The 19,175-nt window shown below is 43.5% G+C and overlaps 1 protein-coding gene across 3 annotated transcripts in view; it reads left to right on the forward strand.

Annotated features, from left to right (window-relative positions):
* Positions 1 to 16,666, forward strand: part of ANKRD29 (ankyrin repeat domain 29) — a 38,204-nt gene extending 21,538 nt beyond the window's left edge. For all 3 annotated transcript variants that reach the window (XM_064481540.1, XM_031439060.2, XM_031439061.2), the window contains 5 exons: positions 2,574 to 2,672; positions 10,973 to 11,071; positions 12,681 to 12,776; positions 14,303 to 14,401; positions 15,603 to 16,666. In XM_064481540.1, coding sequence (XP_064337610.1) covers positions 2,574 to 2,672; positions 10,973 to 11,071; positions 12,681 to 12,776; positions 14,303 to 14,401; positions 15,603 to 15,686 — 477 coding nt within the window. In that variant the 3' untranslated portion in view covers positions 15,687 to 16,666. The remainder of the gene's footprint in view (positions 1 to 2,573; positions 2,673 to 10,972; positions 11,072 to 12,680; positions 12,777 to 14,302; positions 14,402 to 15,602) is intronic.
* Positions 16,667 to 19,175: the final 2,509 nt, after the last annotated feature.

Consider the following 19,175-nt stretch of genomic DNA (forward strand, 5'->3'; position numbering starts at 1 on the left):
ATACATAATTATTCATAACATGACAAGCTCAGCGTATGGACTTGCTGAACACCAAAATAAATTCTCCTGTTGTAGTTATTTGGGAGGGAGAGCCCCCCCAAAAAGAGAAATCAAGTTATTTGGAAGAGAAGTGAGGCTGGGTGGATGAAGACCTGTGGAATACATGCACCCACTGACCTTGAAAGGCACCCACTGCCGGTGTGGGTCTGTTTGCAGCTAATTGGCAATTAGCACTTTACCCAAGCACTTCTAATTATCGCCATAATTCCAGAGGATTTATGGAAAATATTATTCTGGTTTTGGAGGAAAAAAATAAAATATGGGGAGATGAAGTGACTTACAGAGTCTCATGGGAAGGAGCAGAGAATTCCTGCGTCCAGTTATCTGGGACCCGTGTTTTAGGCTGTTGTACCACTAGACGTCAGCCCTGTGCCTAGGGGGCGCTATACTTTCATAGATGTGTACTGAGATGTGTAGGTGTGAACTTTTCCGTTTGAACACCCTTTCCAGAGTTTACACGGATACCTCTGATGAATCCCAGACCTCTGTGACGTTCACAGGAACCTTACCCTCTGCACTTAAAAATCCGTAACAGTCCTTGAGCCCATGGCATTCCTGGGTCAATGGCTGAACTCCTTGACAGTGGTCTGAAGGAGTGATTCTCAACTCTGGCTGCCCCCTAGGGAGCTTCCTGGGCCCACCCCAGACCAACTAAGCTGGAGTCTCTGAGGGCACAGCCTGGGCACCAGGTGGTTCTGACATGTGGTCACGTCTAAGCAGCAGAGGTCTACAGTTTGTGTCTCTTGGGCTGAAGATGGTGGAGCTGAGAGTGCGTGTGAGAATATGTATGTGCAGGCTGACTAGGAAGAGCCCCAGTCTTTGGAAAAGGAAAATGAGTTGTAATTCTCAGAGCCTTACCATGAGTAGTCAGCAATCCAAATTGACTATGGCTATAGAACTTGCCCTGTTAGATGGCATTCTTCCATAAGGCTCATTGAGATGGCACTTGATTTTAGAGTTTGGGGAGAGCTCATTCCCGTGGTAAATTCCTCTCTGTTATAAGGTGACCTGAAAATTTCATGCACTAGAACTTCCATTTTATGTTAAGGCTTTTACCCTTACCCAAACAGTCCAAATATAGATGTTTGCATTAACAGCAATTGAAATATAGGGTGGGAGTAGGGGGCAGGATGTCAACGATTCCTGAAAACTTCTAGGAACAGAAATTTGTAATGCACAGTAAAAGAAAGAAATCCAATGCATTGGAGATCCATTTTTGGCAAATTCCTAAGAGTTATCACCACCAAGGGCTTGGAAGACTTTCCATGGCAACACAGTGAGGAGCAGTTGGAAATTGTATCCCCATATCAAACAGCTGCTGAAAAATCTGTCCAGGCAGAGTAACTTTTTAATGATCGCCCTGAGGGGAGTCTGGCAGCTCAGCCGACACCCACAGGAAACCCAGCACCCTCTGCCTGGTTGGACTTGCAGGGAAGGTGCTTTAAGCATGTGATTAGTGTTCACGAGACGGGAGAGGTGGTAATTAGCTGAGTTAGCCGAGTGTTTCCCACTACAGATGCTAGAGTTTTCCATGTGGTCTGAGAGTAAGGGGGCTCACCCTGTCCTGTGAGTGCGATCTGTGTGAAGTGAGCATCTGGGAGGAGGCATGCTCTCAACTGATCGATGTATTTGCTGAAATTACTCAATGACATGTCTTCAAGAAAAAGGAAAAGCCCAGAAGATGTAGGCACCCAGTTAATAAGAAAACTAAAGAAAATCGGAAACAAGCACTTGCTGTGGGCTTTTATGCGGGATGGCTTAGTTGTGTGGATAGGCATTGTTGGTGCCTGCTGGGCTGGCAAGGAGACAGTTCACGGACGTTTTTACTTGGGGAGGCATTCTGAAAGCATCTTGTGTTTTAAAGCTTAGAGAAACTGCATGTTGAAGGAATGTGGGTAAGGGAGCACGAGAGAGGAAGGAATAAAGAGTATATAATAAAGGACACTTTTCATTACTGACTCGTGAAAGCACACAAAATAGATTTGGGGGATTTGTTTGGTTTTTGTTTTTTATTAACAGACTTTTATTTTTTGTTTATGTTTTTTAAAGAACACTTTGCTCTTAGTGACAAAAGAATTGCAATGGAAAATTGTATTAAACGTATGTGTTTTTTAATCTAACTAAAAAGGGGGTGGCCTCTGAAGATCATGCCACAGAAGCGGAAGGCAGCTAATGAGAAGTCTACGCAGGCAGGAGAAGAATGATGACTGGCTATTTGGAAAACCTGAGTTTTCCAACTAGATGTGTCATAAGTTCAGTGACCAAGATTTTGTATAGTGAACAGTCATTACATATATTGTAACTCAGCCTTATGAAACTATTTAAAACTTTCCTTTCAGCCTGTCTTAGTGTGACATTCTAGAACCATTCTTCAAATAATAAAACACTAACCACATGTGAAAAAAAGGGGGGAGGAACAGAAAATTGTATTAAATACATATTTTTAAATTGAATTTCTTTTATAATAAATGTGAAAAATGATTTGTTAACACTTGCAATTTGCTGTCTGTCAGGATGGAGCCACCGCACTCTTCCTGGCTGCCCAAGGGGGTTACTTGGATGTGATTAGATTACTGTTGTCTTCAGGAGCAAAAGTCAACCAGCCCAGGCAGGTAATGGTCACGTGTGCGCGGAGCCGTGGGAGGGAGAGCCTGCCGGCCTGGGGCACCCCCTGCCTAAGATCACCAGTCAGCTCTGGGCGTCTTTAAATCCTTTGCCTCTGGATGAAAGTTCATCTTTGATTAGGGTTTCTCCTGTCCTTTGCTTTGGGCTTGCCCGAAGGCCTCTGAAATCAGGCTGACCATTCAGTATTTCTGAAACTGGGTGTTTGGTGTCTGAGGTCAAGTACACACTCTGCCACCTCCTGTTCAAATCGATTATGGCTGCAATGAAATCAGGAGAGTAGCCTAGGACGTAGGTAAGGAGAAGCTGGTCAGGCAGCCCTGCCCCGCCCAGTCCCTCTGCTGACACTCTGCCTTACCTCTAACCCACCACCTGTTGTGCTGAACCAAAGAGGAGCCCGTCTTGTTGGAATCATTACCGGGTTCTGTACCTTCATCTGTCACCAATTGCAGCACTATTGAGACTCCGTTTACCAAAAGCAAGATGTTATCTGGCAAATCAATTAACTGAGACTGAAAGGAACAGAACTACAAGGTAATACAGGCTGCCTTCATAAACAGTAAAGAACCTCCCAATGTAAGGCTTTATAATTAGCTTCTCTTATATAGGATCTATTTCTGCACTAATTAGTTTGCTTTTAATAAACCATTTCAGAGTAAGGTAGCATTACTTTAAAGGTAGTTTTCTAAGGAAAAATCAAGCTGATTTTTTTAACCAGTAAATGACATGCGGGCAGATTCCCACGGCATCATGACTTGTGGGAAGGCCCACCTGCTACCTAATGCATAGCTGTGGGAACATTATGGTTGGTCTGAGCTCTTGGCCACAGGCTCCTTCAATCTTTAAAAATCCAAGTGCATGAGGAACCTGAGAAAATAAAGAGACTTTGGGCAAAGTGGACTTGAGGTCAGGAATCCTGAGTTCTAGGTTCCGCTCTGCCAGTAACTAGCGGTGTGGTTTTGAACAAGTAAGTCAACCTCTCTGGAACTCTGTTCCTTCATCTGAAAATTAGAAGGCTGGACAGGATGATCCTGATAACATTGTCAAGCTCCCCAATTTTTCACAATTGTTTTATTCACTGTTCAGTCAGTATCTCTTGAGCACTTATGTGTCAGACACTACTATGACTGTAAGGTCATATTTTTTAGGATTTTAAAAATATTCTTAGGTTTGGACAGCCCCAGGAATACTTCTGGTAACGGAAACTTTTAGAAAAAGTAGCACTTCCTTACCTGCTGATGTTGATGTTTGGGAATTGGAATTTAGTGTTTTCTTGTTGTTCCTTGTTTTGAAGTTGTTGATTGATTCTGAGTCAGAGGTTCATTTTATTAAAACTAATAAAAAAATTGGTTATTTTTAGGTTGCATAAGTTTGATTTGGAGGCCATTCTTGAGGCTACCACTGTGAATTTAGAATTGAGATTATCAATATGATCAAGTCTCTCTGTACATCTGGCACTTTGAAAAATCTATTTGTAAAATAAGTTGCATTATTTGTATACCTTAAGTACAGTTTGTAAAACACCAAGTTGACATAAGAGATGATATTACAAATGTTGCCTGGATTGTATCCATTTAAATCTAAATTGAGTCATGAGACGACAGTAAAGCCAAGCAGTTCAAGAGTGAACCAGCAGTGCCGTGGTCGTCACAACATGCCACAGCTGTTCTTCATTCCTCAGGAGTGAGGATAACCTGGGCAAAGTGGATGACTCAGCCTGGGAGTGGGAGGGCCCCACCCTCCGGCCAAGAAGCAAGTGACCTGCCTTTTTAAAGACTGCATCTAATGCGGTTGTTCGGAATTGTGAGAGTCCAGCCCTGAGAAGATTGTTATGTAGGAAGAGGTGTTTTATACAATAAGAACTGCTTTGGCCGGGGAAAGTGATGAAATTTTGCCTTTTCATAGACTACACTAACCCCTTTGTACTCTCAAACTATGATCTTTTACTACCTTCCACAAGCTTGTAATTAAAGGTTATCTAGCCAGGTCAGACTAGTCCAAAATCTGTCTTGTCTGAAAGAGTAAACTCTGTGTATTTAATTTCTGTTCCAGGAAAACGAGAACTGTCATAAATACAGCAAAAGTGGTATCTGTCACCACTGACTTTGTCACAAGTTATGAAGGGGTTAAAAAAAAAAGGCTGATTAAATGTTTCCATTAAGGGGGAAGGGTATAACTCTGGTAAAGTGTGTGCTTAGCATGCACGAAGTTCTGGGTTCAATCCCCAACACCTTCATTAAAAAATTTTTTTAAATAAATAAACCTAATTACCTCCCCCTCCAAAACAAACAAACTAAATAATTTTTTTTAAGTTTCCTTTAAAATGGCCTGCACAATGCAGAACGTTATACAGGTAGGCCATTTGGAAGCCAGTGTTTTATTCTGAAATCTCAGCCAACACGTTGAATCACTGTCAGAAAATTCTTGAATTTATAAAATAAGGGCAAGGATATCTGCCTGGTTTCGTGTCTTAATATTTTTAGATAAATCTGATTTCTAATTTTTGTTGTGCCATCCTGTGGAGCCCTGACATGTGGTACGCTGTCACAGGATGTTAACGAAGTTGCACGGAAATTATTCACCTGACATTTGATCTGAGCTGCAGGGAATCTGTACAGTAGTAGGAATGGCTTTTCCTTCCATCACTGAGGAATTAACTGAAAACCTTCTTAGTACTCTTATGAGAAGGAATCGTAATCACAAATCAAGTCATAGGCAGATTCTTGGAAAAAGTAAGTTCTTGATTTGAAGCTTGAAAAAGTGTCTCTTCTCAGTTGTCTCAGATAAAGCGGTCAGGAGTCACAGAGGTCAGTGAAGTCCAGTCAGCCTCAAGCCTCATTTTCAGTTCTTTCTGTGCATCCTCACCATGTAGAGCTAATACATGTCAAACCTTTTTAATCACTCGCTGAGGTGGCTGATGAGTCTGTTTTTCTGTCAACAAAATGCTTTGATGTACACTTTTCCCAACTCAACTCACGCAGCTTACTGAAACAATGCTTTTATAGAGTGGCGAAGCTCTGGCTCTGCTTCCCTGGAGCTGAGGCTGGCCTGTCATCACTCATCTGTCTGGTCCTCTTAATATGCTGATCGGTGTTTCTTGGAAGCCTGACAGAAAGGCCATCTCATAAAGTGCCTTCTCTAACAGAAGCCTTGGTTTGGACTTGTATGCAGAGATGCTGGAACCCAGACAGTACCGTTTCTCCCTGGTAGCAAGCTTGGAGGGGCCGACCCAGTGTTGGGCGATGGGACAGCATAGAGCCAACAGATTGGTACAGTCTCCTGAGGGCTTCGAGGTGGGAGTGGACAGCAATAAGGAGGCCCTACTGCTCACACTCCCGCTGTGCTCAGAGAAGGTGTGTTGATCGCCAGAGGACACCCTGGGGCCTGGAAGGCTGCAGGAAGTAGTGATGAGTGACTGGGAACTGGAACAAGGCCCAGATGTTGGGCCCAGGTTCATGGGCGGGACACCAGTCCCAGGAAGACTCTGGGGGAGAGGGGGATCCAGACCCAGGTCTCGGGGCTGGAGTTGTGGGCTGGGGGACTGAGTGGCTTGATAGTTATGAGGATATGGACGAGGAAATGAAACACAGTCTCAGTTTTGCTTATGAACTGCATGACCTCAATCAAGCAAGTCGCTTTACTCTCCCTGAATCTCATTTTTTTCCAACTGTAAAACCACGGTAATAAGGGTACCTTTGCTACAGGAGTATCGTGAGAGTTAAATAATCCCTGCAAAGCTCCTCCTGCAGTGGCCAGTGCGCATCAAGTGCCGAGGGAGTGTCGGGTGCTATCATTTCCGTTCTATCCAGGCCTCCCTGGAACAGAAGACCCATCAGAAATCAAGGCTGTTCTCTTTCCCCCACAAGCCAAGTGGCTTCTGTCATCTCAGGCTCCTTTCTTGCCTGTCTTTCTTTCCCACGACTCTTTTTTATTTTGATCAGCTTCCTCAGCCTACTTATCTTGCATGTCCTCAAGTTTACAGGTCAGACTCCCAAACTCTTGGGGTAGCCATGTCATTGTTGCAGCTCGTCCTCACCCCCAGGCCACAGTGGACTGGCTGGCCCGCCCGTCCTTGGTCCAATGACCTGTGGCTGGGAGAATGGGTCAGGATGTGGGCAATGCAGGCATCTGGGAACATCTTTTACAGACTCTTTGGCTGGACCAAGGACACAGAGTGGAGGGACACAGTAATGAGAAATGGGTCCCAGGTCAGGGCTCCGAGGCTGGTAGCAAAATTGTCTCCATATTGAACCCCCTCTGTTACTGACAAGGTTCCTTTTAATGTCTTAAACCCCCACCTTTGAGTAGAATTGGTCCCCAGGACTTGCTGTCTGGCTCAAGCCTGCAGGTGAGGTAGCCTAAGTGTGGGTACTGGAAGGCGGTAGAAGTAAATAGCCCGTGCCACTTAATAGATCCACTGCTATGGTACAGAATGGTTTTATGGTTTTAGTTCTTTCTTCTAAGTCATCTTTAAGAGCCTAAATAAGATCAAATAAAATATAATCGCTAATACAAGTTACATCATATACTCCATCTCATGCTGTGACCTCTCTATAAAAATGTATTAGAGGAGACTTGGAAAATATTACCTCAAATGGAATGAGGGGATAACAGAGCTAGAAGGAACTGCAGAAGTCCCCATTTAACCATCCATCAGGCACCGGAAGCCTTTCTCTGTCAATCCTGCTGATTGGTGATCAGCCACCGTTGAACGTCTCTGCACATAGGGAACTCATTACTACCTCATGTGCTAGTTAGTCTTTAACCAGCCCTCATTAGCAGTTCTTTCTTACATTGAGTCAGTGTATCACTTGGTATGCAAAATAAGTCTAAGTCCTTTTCCTCCTGGTGTGCACACACATCGTAAATGACAGCTGTCTTAGCCCCTGTGAATCCCACCTTCTCCAAACCAGATGTTCTGTTTCCTTTTTTTAAAAAAAAAAAAGTGCTATGAGGTTGTACTTCTCCTTCATGATGATTTCTTTGATTTAGGACACTTTAAAACTGTATATTTTTGTCAAGAAGTATTTATAAATTTGTATAGATATTTTCAGATATGTTTTTCCTACTCTAGTTCTCTCCAAAACTACGGAAAGGAGCTCAGTTGATTTAATTTCCGTCATTTTTATTATGAAATCATCTTCACAATGAAGATTCTGACTATTGTAATAGAAGGAAAACATATGAGAAAACAGAAATTGGGGTGTACGAAAGAGGAAAATCTATTCCTCTTCACAAACTAGATAATCAACTGATAAATAATTAGATCTGACAAATGGTCTAATTCACATTCAACATCCTGGGTTCAAAACTCAGATTTGGCGAAGTAAGCACCAGTAATGAAACACACAGCTTCTTCCAAATCTCATTGTCCCAATCATCTTACCTGCTCAGTCAGTTACCTCACAGGATAACAGGGAGAATCAAATTAAGCATATGGAATGCTTTGTAAACAAAAGTACAAATGGAAGTTGCTTACTGTTTTTCGTGATAAATAATATTCAGATTCAGTTACCATTTTCTAAGCATCTGTTAGCCAGTCGTTGTGCTCAGCACATTTCTATGTATTCTCCTTCACAAATATCTCTGTGAGGCTAATATTTTTGCCGAAGGGGACGCTGAGGCTCAGAGTGATTTGCCTAAGTTCTCACGACCAGGAAGTGGTGAGTTCTTTTTCCACCTAACATGACTGTTGCAGTTAAGGTGATAACACTGGTGTGACATTGGTGTGTTAGCATTACTGAAATGATAGTAATAGTAGTTCCTACTACAGCACCTCTTGGCATTTTCCCACATATTAGTGTCTGTTAATAGAATTTAGTAACAGCCAAACCCTTGGAAGGCACGGGGAACAGAACGCTGGCTGCCTTTCCTTGCCTGCCCTCTGGTGGCGATATTGACAAAGTGCAGATGAACTCAGGGCAGGAGGGAAAGGGCATCAGCGCAAAGCCCTGGAAAATCCTTGTGGAGCCCAGAATGGCTCTCCTTCCTCCCAGCATCCTGCCTACACCCCTCGGGCTGCATCCAGCTGGATTTCCCACCCAGCCTGAGCCAGCCACGCCTGTCCACGCCACTCTGACTGTAAATGTCCTTCCTTCTACATAGAAAGCCCCTTCCCCTCTCTCCCACCTGACAAAATCCTAGTCCTCTCTCAAGACCCAGCTCAGACACTACCCGTCTGTGAAGCTGACCCTGTGGCCCCCATGCAGTAAGAAGGCCCCTCTCCTGGTTCATCTGGGGCATTTTTGTCTGTACTTTACTGTGGTGCTGCAATCGTACTGAAATTCCCATGTGTCTTCTCCACTAGACTGCGTTCCTTTGAGAACACAGACCATGACTTTTTTTTTTTTTTTTTTTAGCTTTTAGTACTCTGCCTGAGACTTAGAGGATGCTTAATAATTGTTGGGTGTTTGAGTGACAAATGATTGGTTACAACCTGAACTGGGAGAATCAAACAATGAATGTGGAAGTGCTTTATAAGCTCCAAGTGCAGATGAAGATATTTATATTGCTAATAATAAATAACATTCAGAATCAAGAATCTTTCTGAGAGGCCCTTGTAAAGTGTGAAGTAGGTCAGGATGTCTCCAGCCTTCTTCCAGCCTTTGTTCCAGCTTTTCCCCATCGCTCCCAAGACAGAGGTGCCAGTGTCCTCCTCCCACCCCTCAGTACCCCCAGATCCTTCTAGGCTCCTGATTTGCCATCATCCAACACCCTGCTCAGTGGTCTTCCTCCTCTGTCCCTTTGCCAGCACAGCAATGGGCAGCATCCTTGTGCCTGCTGTGGCTGGTAGCTTGGAGTTGGAATTATATCCTCCAGCAGGAAGTGAAACTTGAGTTTCTGTAACTGAATCATCTTGCTTTTCAGCCTGAATATCCCCTGATGAGTAATTCAGTCTTATCTGCCTAAAAGAGTCTCTTTGGGCCATATTACTTTAATTACCTCAGAGGTTAAGTTTAGTCAGTCTGGATTCTCCTTCCTCCTGCCCTTCTCTCCAAGTGACCAGGTTCTCAGAGGTCAGACTGTCACCCTGGCATTGGGGTGGGGGTGCTCTTGTCTGCTTCTCATGCTGGCTTGTCCAGCCCCTCTGGTCCCCTGAGCATCCTGCACTGGTACCCTGAAGATGCAGCTGGTCCACCATATGCTGGCCCTGCCATCATCAATGTTCCTGATGTTCTGTGGCCTTATCACCCCAACCCCAGGCTTACTCCAGGCCACTGTTTACTCAGCACTTCTGATTTCCCCAGGCAGGCAAGGACTCCTGGGTGAATGTGGACCAAGAGTATTGGGGGCATGTCCAACATTAGCCCAGATGACTCCCACAGTCATTTCTCTTCTACCTGTCAGACTAGCCAAGGGCAGAGCCTCTCTAAGGGGCTCGCAGTGTTCCTGGTTTCATCCCAAGAACCAGAGAAAATGCTTCTCCATCTGGAATTCACCCTAATTTATCTAGGTGAATATTTTTTCTAGCACCCTAGTTTACACAACTTAGAATCAACCCGGACTGGGAGGAAAACACAGGCACTCATAACCTTCACCTCCCCTGCTCCCTCTCTGGTGCCTCCTTCCAGCCCTGGAAGGATTTGCTATTTTCCTGTCTGTCAGCAACCACCTTCCTGTCAAATCCTTCTCTGTCCCTTGGATGTTTCTCCTTTTCTTCTCTGGAGCAACACACCTCTCCTTCATGGCCTACTGTTCAGGAAAAAGGGTTGTGAGGTGAGTAATACACAGGAAATATCTTTCTGCTGTAACGAGGCAGAGCAAAGCACCTCCCAGAAGACACACTATCACATTCTGTATGAAAGTGTGGTCCCTGAAAATTACGTGGCAGTGGGGAGTTTTGGACACGGAGCAGAGGGGGACAAGTGTCTTTAGTTTTTTGACCCTCAGACACACCGCAGAGGAAACTGCCCTCTCTTCTGTGGGAATGAGAGGGCCCCAGGAAGCAGGGTGTGTTGTGTGGACCCGCCAGTAACGCAGCACACAGAGTCAGGGGGAAACACGGACAAGCTGGCCTCTCCTCCCGGCTGTGTTCAATTTGGTTCTGCCTGGTGTGCAACTGGCCGCACCCTGCACGTGTCCCCTAGAGCCTGCATCACACATCGCCGTGAAAGGTCTTGCCGTAAAATGGCCTTTATAAGCCAAAACCTTGAATGTTAGCCATGACCCAGTTAGTCCAGGCACTGCCCGATGCCAGTCTGTGTCCGTGGGTTAAAGTCACCCTCCTGGTTTGCGTCGGGAGCCCTCTCCGGCGCGCCGCCCGTTACATGGATGCTGTGTGCTCTTGCAGGACGGGACGGCGCCGCTGTGGATCGCGTCTCAGATGGGCCACAGCGAGGTGGTGCGGGTGATGCTGCTGCGCGGAGCCGACCGCGACTCCGCCCGCAACGTGAGTGCGAGCGGCGGCTGCGCGGCCTGGGGCCCGGGGTGCGGGGCGGGGAGGCAGGCACCGCCGCCGCAAGGTTCGCTCAGCTGAGACTGCAGAGAAAACGCGGCTTTGTTTTGTCTCTTAACGCCCGGGGTTTTCTCCCGACCTCCTCCACCTGCTCTTTAGCATGAAAGCAAAGGCAATGGCTGAGTCTGTTGAAACCTAGCAAGTGATGCTCATTGTCTTTCGGGGGAAAATGTTTAATTCCTCGGAGATCCTTCTTCACCTGAGCTGACCTCTGGATGACCCGGGAGGACGGAGGAGGTAGGAGACCTTGGGGATGTGTCTCCAGCGGCTGCGGGTCCGCCTGGCGCTGCGCCTCCTGCTGGCCTCTGGGCCTCAGTGCAGCTGAGCCCGGGGTCTGTGGTTCCTCAGTGCCCGGCTCCCGGAGCACCGGATCCCCCATCAGCCCAATTAGCCTCTGCTGGTGTCACCTAAGTTTGCCTCTGGGGGTCCCACAGCAGGCCCTTTGCGCCATAGGAACTAACGGCGGCTTGTGGAGACCCTGCTCTCTGACAGGCTGTGCCATTTCCATTCATTCATTCAATTACTATACATACATACATACATACATACATACATACATACATACATACATACATACATACATACATTCAGTATCCGGCCTCTTTGCCCTTAATAATAGCACTGTCTCTGTGACCCACCTTCCCTCTCCAAGTCTGGGCCCAGAAAGGGAAACCAGAAGACGCATTCCTGACCTCTTCTCTGTCCTATCTCCCACTCTCTCTCTCTTTATTTCTTCCCACAGTCTCTGAAATCAGAAAAGAAAAATCCTCTAGTCTTATCTTCTTCCTGATTCCAGCTAAACTTTTAGAGCAGGCTGGTGTGTTTACTACCAGAGAACTCTGAACGAATCCTTCCAAATACAGTAATTGATGTGTTAAAGCAGGGGAATGGGGGAACTGGAAAATCTCTTCTCAGGCCAAAAAAGGATGACAGAAGCTGAATATTAAATTTTGAACTTGTCTTTGCATTCTTTTTTAACAGATTTCAATCTGTCCCCTTTCTACTCTTTCCTCTTCCTCCCCCACCCCCACCCACAGGCAAACAGGTACCTGAGTACCAGGACCAGAGCAAGGGTGTATACAAGGGAAGGCAAAAGATAGGCACATTTAAAATTTTAAAACAGTAGATACAGTTCAACAGTTATTTAAATCATTAAAAAGAGTTAAACAATTAATTTCTCTGTCATAAACTGCAGAGAATGCCTCTTTAGTCCATCTGTGTCCTAAAAATATCCTCTTGAAATTCCCTGTGTTCCTTACCCTGTATTCTGAGGCACTAGAAGACTATAAATTCCCAAAGGAGAGGACTCTAAGACAGTATAGTAAGTGACGTATTTTGTCTGGTATTCTTCCATGCAGAATTAACTGTTTAATATGCTCTAAAATGCTCTTAGCTTAAGGGACATCACAGGCCTGTGCTTTAGTTTACACATTTTGCCTGCTTCTGACAAGCATGTTCCCAGTTCTCAACTAACATTTCATTCTCAGCCAACACACGTATGCATATGTAAATAACCAGCTTTTTTCTTCCTCTCTCTGTAAAGGATGGTACAACAGCGTTACTGAAAGCAGCCAACAAAGGGTATAATCATGTTATAGAGGAGCTGCTGAAATTCTCACCCACCCTCGGTATATTGAAGGTAAGACCTAAAGAGAAATTTAACCAATCTGTAAAAGACAGAGGTTAGACATGAAGAAGTCCACACGTGGGGACTACAGTAGAATCCAATTACCATGTGCATGGTTAATTGTATTCTTTAAAGAATATACCTGCAATTTTCTCCATGTTAGAGATTCATGGGCACTGATAGAAGTGGGAAGGCAATAAAGAGCGAGTGTGCTGGCCCCTCTGGCCTGTCCCAGTGAGCTCGTTCTAATCTTCCATGAACTTGGAAGTCAAAAAGCTGTACTTGTAAAAATTGTTTGGAAAGTAAGAGTAAGCAGTCTATGAAAGTGAACTCTCTGTGAATAAAAAAATGAGCTTCAGAAGATCTAGTCTTGTTTCAAAGAGCTCTTTTTTGGCTTGGTTTCTTATTGTTAGCCACATTGCATTTAGGCAGCATTGATAGGTTCGTTAAGATTTAGGTAAGTGAAATGTTACCAGATTAGTGTATTGTCACACATAGAAAACATGGAAAAATTCTGCTTGCTGGAATTTTCCTCTGGATATGATATTTAACTTGTCTATAAAATCAGACGGTGTTTATGTGGATTTTATATTTATAATATATATGAAGTAGTTTATTTGAAAACTAAGCTTTCATTTAGATACCATTCACAGACATATGTACCTTCTGGAACAGATAACTTATGACTGCCCATCACTCTTATATTTGGTTTGTTATATTCTCTTCTTCCGTCCCAGAATCCAGCTACATGCTGCACATAACTGCTTCCTTATTTCAATAAACATTGGCAGTAAATTTCATAAAATGTCAGCAACCTATCCACTAGACCCTTCTGTACCCAGAAAAGCTCCAACTCAGGGCTAGAGAAGTGGTCCTCACCCGACTTACTCTAACTCCTTTTTTAAAAAAAAATTTAATTAATTAATTTATTTATTTATTTTTGGCGGTGGAGGGGGGTAATTAGGTTTATTTATTTATTTATTTTAGAAGAGGAACTGGGGATTGAACCGAGGACCTCATGCATGCTAAGCATGCGCTCTACCATTGAGCTATACCGCCCTCCACCTACTCTAACTCTTAAGCCCTGTCACCCCACAGGGGCTATCCTGCCCACCAGAGCGAGCAGCGTGTGTGCAGCTGGGCTGAGAGGTCGGCCCGTAGGTCAGCAGGCTGTTCCTCCAGCCTTGAGGACGTGTGCTCACCAGAAACACACATCCTCTAAGAAAAAAGAAAATGTTTGACATGGCATCGTTGTTCTTCCCATAGCAAATTCTAATGCGTGTACAACAGACCGAGCGAACACAAAGTCGTGTACACACTGGGCGGATCCCTTATTTCACTTGCGAAAGAATGTTGGCGATACTTAACACTGACCGTCCTCTGTGTCCCTGCGGACACTACATCAGGTGCTGGCGTGACTTCGAAAAGAGAAGAGAAGGACCGATAAGGCTCACCGCGCAGGCTGGTTCAGGAGGAAAGCCAGGCTGAGTGCTGATGGCCGTGAGCTCACGCCTGACACACTCTGTCTTCTCTCCTAGAACGGGACCTCAGCGCTCCACGTGGCCGTGCTCAGTGGGAACATTAAGACAGTGGCGCTTCTCTTGGAAGCCGGGGCGGACCCAGCTCTGAGAAACAAGGTTCCGTCTTAGTCATCTTTTCACTGCATCAGGCACCTGTGCAAAGAGATAAGGCAGCTTCTACCGAAGCCAGGACAGCATCTCTGTGTCTCCAGTCACTATCTTCATACTTTGCCGGAGGAGGGGCATAAAATGCTGTCATTGTAGGTTGTGAGTGAGCAGTACATTTGGGCCCAGAGGATTATACCATAACCCCTGTGTCATCAGGGATTTTCCGGTAACAGTGGGGCAGGGGGGAGTAGGGTCGTGAGTGTTTTATCATCAGAGATGTGTCCCCAAGATGTCAAAGTTCTGGTAGTTCAATCACCACCCTCCATAAGTTGAATACTCGTATCTTGAGAATTGCCTGTGCTCTTTTTGGTGACTGCATGGGGAAAATGTTGCTTTTATATTGTTAGCAGGACTTTGCCCTGCTGTTATGAAACCAACCCATATTGTTTTATAGCTCAGAATTCTTCTTAGTTTTCAATCAAGCCAAACTTGGAGGTGGGAGATTGCACAGTAACCACAGAAAAAATGATTGTCATTGTATTTCCTCCTACTCAACAGCTGTGTAAGCAGTCAGATGTAGAGACTGGGGGCAGGAGAGTAGCCGAGGAAAGGTCTTGAGAAAACACACTAAACTACTTTTGGAGGAGGAAGTGGGGGTGGGTTCTTATTAATAGTGGAAGGTATGAAAAGCAATTTATATACTTTTTGAATTTTATATATACTGTTTGAATTTTTATCAGCATCTATTAATGTTTTAGATTTTATTAATAATAAACCAAAAACATGTTGAGTGAGACTGGGTCAAGTGGGGAGTGGGGACTCCTGAAGCTGCTTTGCGCCGCGTATCCTATGTTCTGGGGATTTCTAAACTCTGCCTTCTCATCGAAAGATGTCTCAAGTCCCTAGCAGGCAGACTGCCTTATATAATCAACTAATTAAATACATGATCAAATCTGTTTATTGAGCACATACTAGATAAGCTAGGCATTGTGCTGGAATTGAGGATATGGTGATTAATATATGTGGACCCTGGTGATATTTACATTTAAATACATTTAAAGAAAACCTTGAATGCTTTGCCACAGAAGACTGAGTCCAGTGGGGTTCTTCATCAGTGGAGGAGCAAGCGTGGCTCAGGGGCCCCCCTTTGGAGCCCCTAAAACCACACCGGCTGTGGGAAGTCACTGATTCCTGTCTCATCTTCTTTCAGGCCAATGAACTTCCAGCAGAACTAACCAAAAATGAGCGTATATTGCGTCTCCTCCGAAGTAAAGAAGGACACAGGAAGAGCTAACTTAGTTCCATATTTGACTGAAAGATAGAGACCTTAATCACATTGTCCAAAAAGAAATTGCTTTTCAAATAGTGTTGGAAATTCCTGTGAGAAAGAAAATGCCCAGAATGCCCACCGTGGGTCCCTGACCGAGAAGAGCTGTGTTTTGTGCTCTGGGTCAGAAACAGAGCAGCTCAGGGACCCTTCCCTCATGTGGTGGGCTTCTCCCATGGGCCCGTAGCCCCAGTCCCGTGGGGCCTGGCATGTTCCTCAAGTCCACAGAAACTCATTTTAAACTACATCAACTTGGGTCTTTCAGTTAAACTCTAACATAGAGTTAAACCCTCTAGGAAGCTTAAGCAAGGAAACAGAAAGCTTTGTTCTTTGAAAAAGACTCAAAGTCTGACCTTCGATGAATCAACGCACTTCTGCTTTTGTGTTAAATGTATGTGTGCGCAAAGATATAGCTCCGTCATATTTTACATATACGTGTATGTCATTCCGGTGTAAAATGTTTTCTTCTATCCAAGGGTCCCAGCCATGATTCTTGTGAATTAATAATGTGACATTACTAAAAAGCCACTTCTGACATTCTACCACATCCTTTTCGAAGATGGACTGTTGAAAAAAGACCAATTGTTCATGTGTGAGTTGGTCCTCATCTTATTCTTAACGTGTAAAAATAATTTTTACCTGAAGTCAAATTGTAGGTATGGTAGGATACAAGTGGTAAATTTGGAAATTCAGAAAATTACAAACCTCAAGAAATGTCGGCTTGTCTCTTTGAGTTGTTACTTTGGGACTCTTGTTGGGAATCTATTTCTGCTTAGCCATAACTAAGTAGACTTAATATGCTGTGGAATCTTGAGCTTCCAACATCACATTGTTTGATACAATGACTTTGGGGTCCTTGGATAAAATGTGATATATGTAAGAACAATATGTTGCTATTACTGTTGCAGGAGTATAAGTAATAAAAGACTGTTGTTAGTATTTAATAAGTGTTCACTTATGCATGTTCTTGAGCTGATTGATTCCAAGAAAGAAACCTGGGTTTTATTGAATTATTCCTTTTAGGAGGGTCAACATTTATATACAATGTACTTTATGACCAATGGTGTCTAAATGCCTCAGTCAGTGCCTAATTGCACACATAAAAATTAAACCCCCTTTCTATAATCTACCATGATGAACACTGATGGTATTTCTGTTATTTAAACATATCTTTAGTTTTCTTGTTCATGATCTACTCTGGTTTCCAGCCAATGTTCTATGTAAGGACATGTTAAGATGGAGGGAAATGTTGTAATCCCAAAATATACATAATATGTTTTAACCAACTTGCGATGGTACTAAAACCATGTAAGTCTTTAAGTCAGTAAATAATGGAATATAACTTTTTAAATTAGAAGATATTCTCTTAAAGTTTAAGGTCAATAAAAGAATCAATCAACAAAAATCAGCTTATTGTAATCAGTAGCACAAGCAAAGCCAATAACGAGCAACCCACAGAGCCCCCAGACAGGCCTACACTCTGACTAGCCATGTAACCATCCTGCAAACTAATTTCGGGATAAAAAATTAGAAAGCTCTGTCTATACTGCTAAAACATCCAGATAGAAACATTTTAGAGGCTAATAAGCAGTACCAATTTCCTCACTGGCTTTCCTTTATTCAGCAAAGTTGTATACATACACATTTTCTTTATGGGAATTTTATAAAGATACGTTCATTTTGAAGAGGAAAATAATATGGCCTGAAATGCTTTATTTTTTTTCCCAACCGAAAAATGGTTACCCATCATGAGGTATGAATCAAAACAGTATAATTGGTACTGATAACAAAGTACCAAAAGACAAAATGGGATGAAATCACAAACTTAATGTTTTTCACTAAAGCATGTTGTGTTTGGCCTATTTGTTGGATTGTTTTCAGTGGATAATGTTCTTGATCAATATTAGGGCCATAAAAATGAATCCAGGAGCTTTAAGAATATTTAACAAGGGCTTCTTAACTGTAGGTGAGAGGTCTGTAGCTTAGAAGGATCACCTTTGGTCCAGATGAGAAAAGATGACGATGTTATCCACGGCAGGGAAGATGATTATATTAATTACTCACCAAAGACTGAACAAAAGGTCTTTTATTTAAGGTTAAATTATATTTATTTTGCACACAGGTAGATGATTATTTTCTGTTAATCTAATTTACAATTCAGTGAGCTCTGCATCTTAACTTAGAAGTAGCAATTCCTATGCAAATTATTTGCCAAAAGTTTTTCATTACATCCATTTGTTTGATGACAAATTCCATGTTATAATTCAAAATATAGTTGATATACTACTTGATTTGCCTTTGTTGCTTTTTCCTGTTTGTTTTTAGTCAAAAGTTATTTCTATGTGATTTTTAATAGCATGGAATTTTAGAGTGTATAATTCAGCTCTGTTAATAAATATATTGATGTTTGGAATCCTGAATAGGATTTTTAAGCTTTATGGACCTGTGACGTCATTTTTTCTACTGTGGAGAACTTTTGTAATGATCCCAAAAGGTTTTTTATTCAAACAAAAATTCCTGGGAGTAGTCATGAAAGGTACTGAAAATAGAAACTCATTTATATGTCGTCATGATTTGATATTCGTAGACATTGTGGAAGGATTCCCCTCATCTATTTGAATTGTATTATCTATGATGCTCCTGGCTCTTCAGTCCTTTGCAGTGGTTTTATCTTTTAAAACAACTGATGTTTTTGCACAACTTCTTATTTAGGAAACAAGTATTTGCGATGGTAATCTCAGGAATCTGGTAATCTCAGAACTCTATGGCCATTCTGGGGTCCTCCCCTGCTCCAGCCACACACTGCTGGTTCAGTGGCAACACTTTGAGTACGTCTGCATGAAGCTGACTACTTTATCATAAGCGAGAGCACCAGGAGCCTGAGAGCAAGCAGATACATGAGGGCCAGGAGGTCTTCATGAAAGATCTAGGGCCAAAAGTCCAGAGGAAGTCTATAGTTTTTCAGCACCCAGCCAGTCAGGTGGACATTTCAGGGCTGAGGAGGTGGGGAGGCAAGATAGTAACTGAATCGGTCGCTTTGTAGAGTAGGAATGGGAATGTCACCTGCATCATGGTCCTACCTCCACTGGGATTTATGGTTACTGCAGATGGATATTTAGTCTTTTCATTGTAATTGGCTTCCGCTGTGGGGAGAAGAGATCCCTTACCTCCGTTTCCTTAACTTCCAAGTGGAAATGACTCATGCTTTTGAGTGTTCTTAACTGAAATCTGAGGGGAAATTGTTGTGGGACACAAGTGGCCGCCTGTGACATGGTGATGTGCTGGCTGGTAAAAGAATTTACCAGAATAAAGTATAGGACTAGAAAGGAGTTTATTAGGGTTCACTGTCATAAACAACAGCGGGCCACGCATGTGAGGGGTGCCTGAATGAGCGCTAAGGGCCGGTTGTTGGGGTCTTTTATAAGGTTGGGTCACAAGGTTCCTAATCGGCTTGTG

Source organism: Camelus dromedarius, chromosome 32, assembly GCF_036321535.1.
Source record: "Camelus dromedarius isolate mCamDro1 chromosome 32, mCamDro1.pat, whole genome shotgun sequence".
Taxonomy (NCBI): domain Eukaryota; kingdom Metazoa; phylum Chordata; class Mammalia; order Artiodactyla; family Camelidae; genus Camelus; species Camelus dromedarius.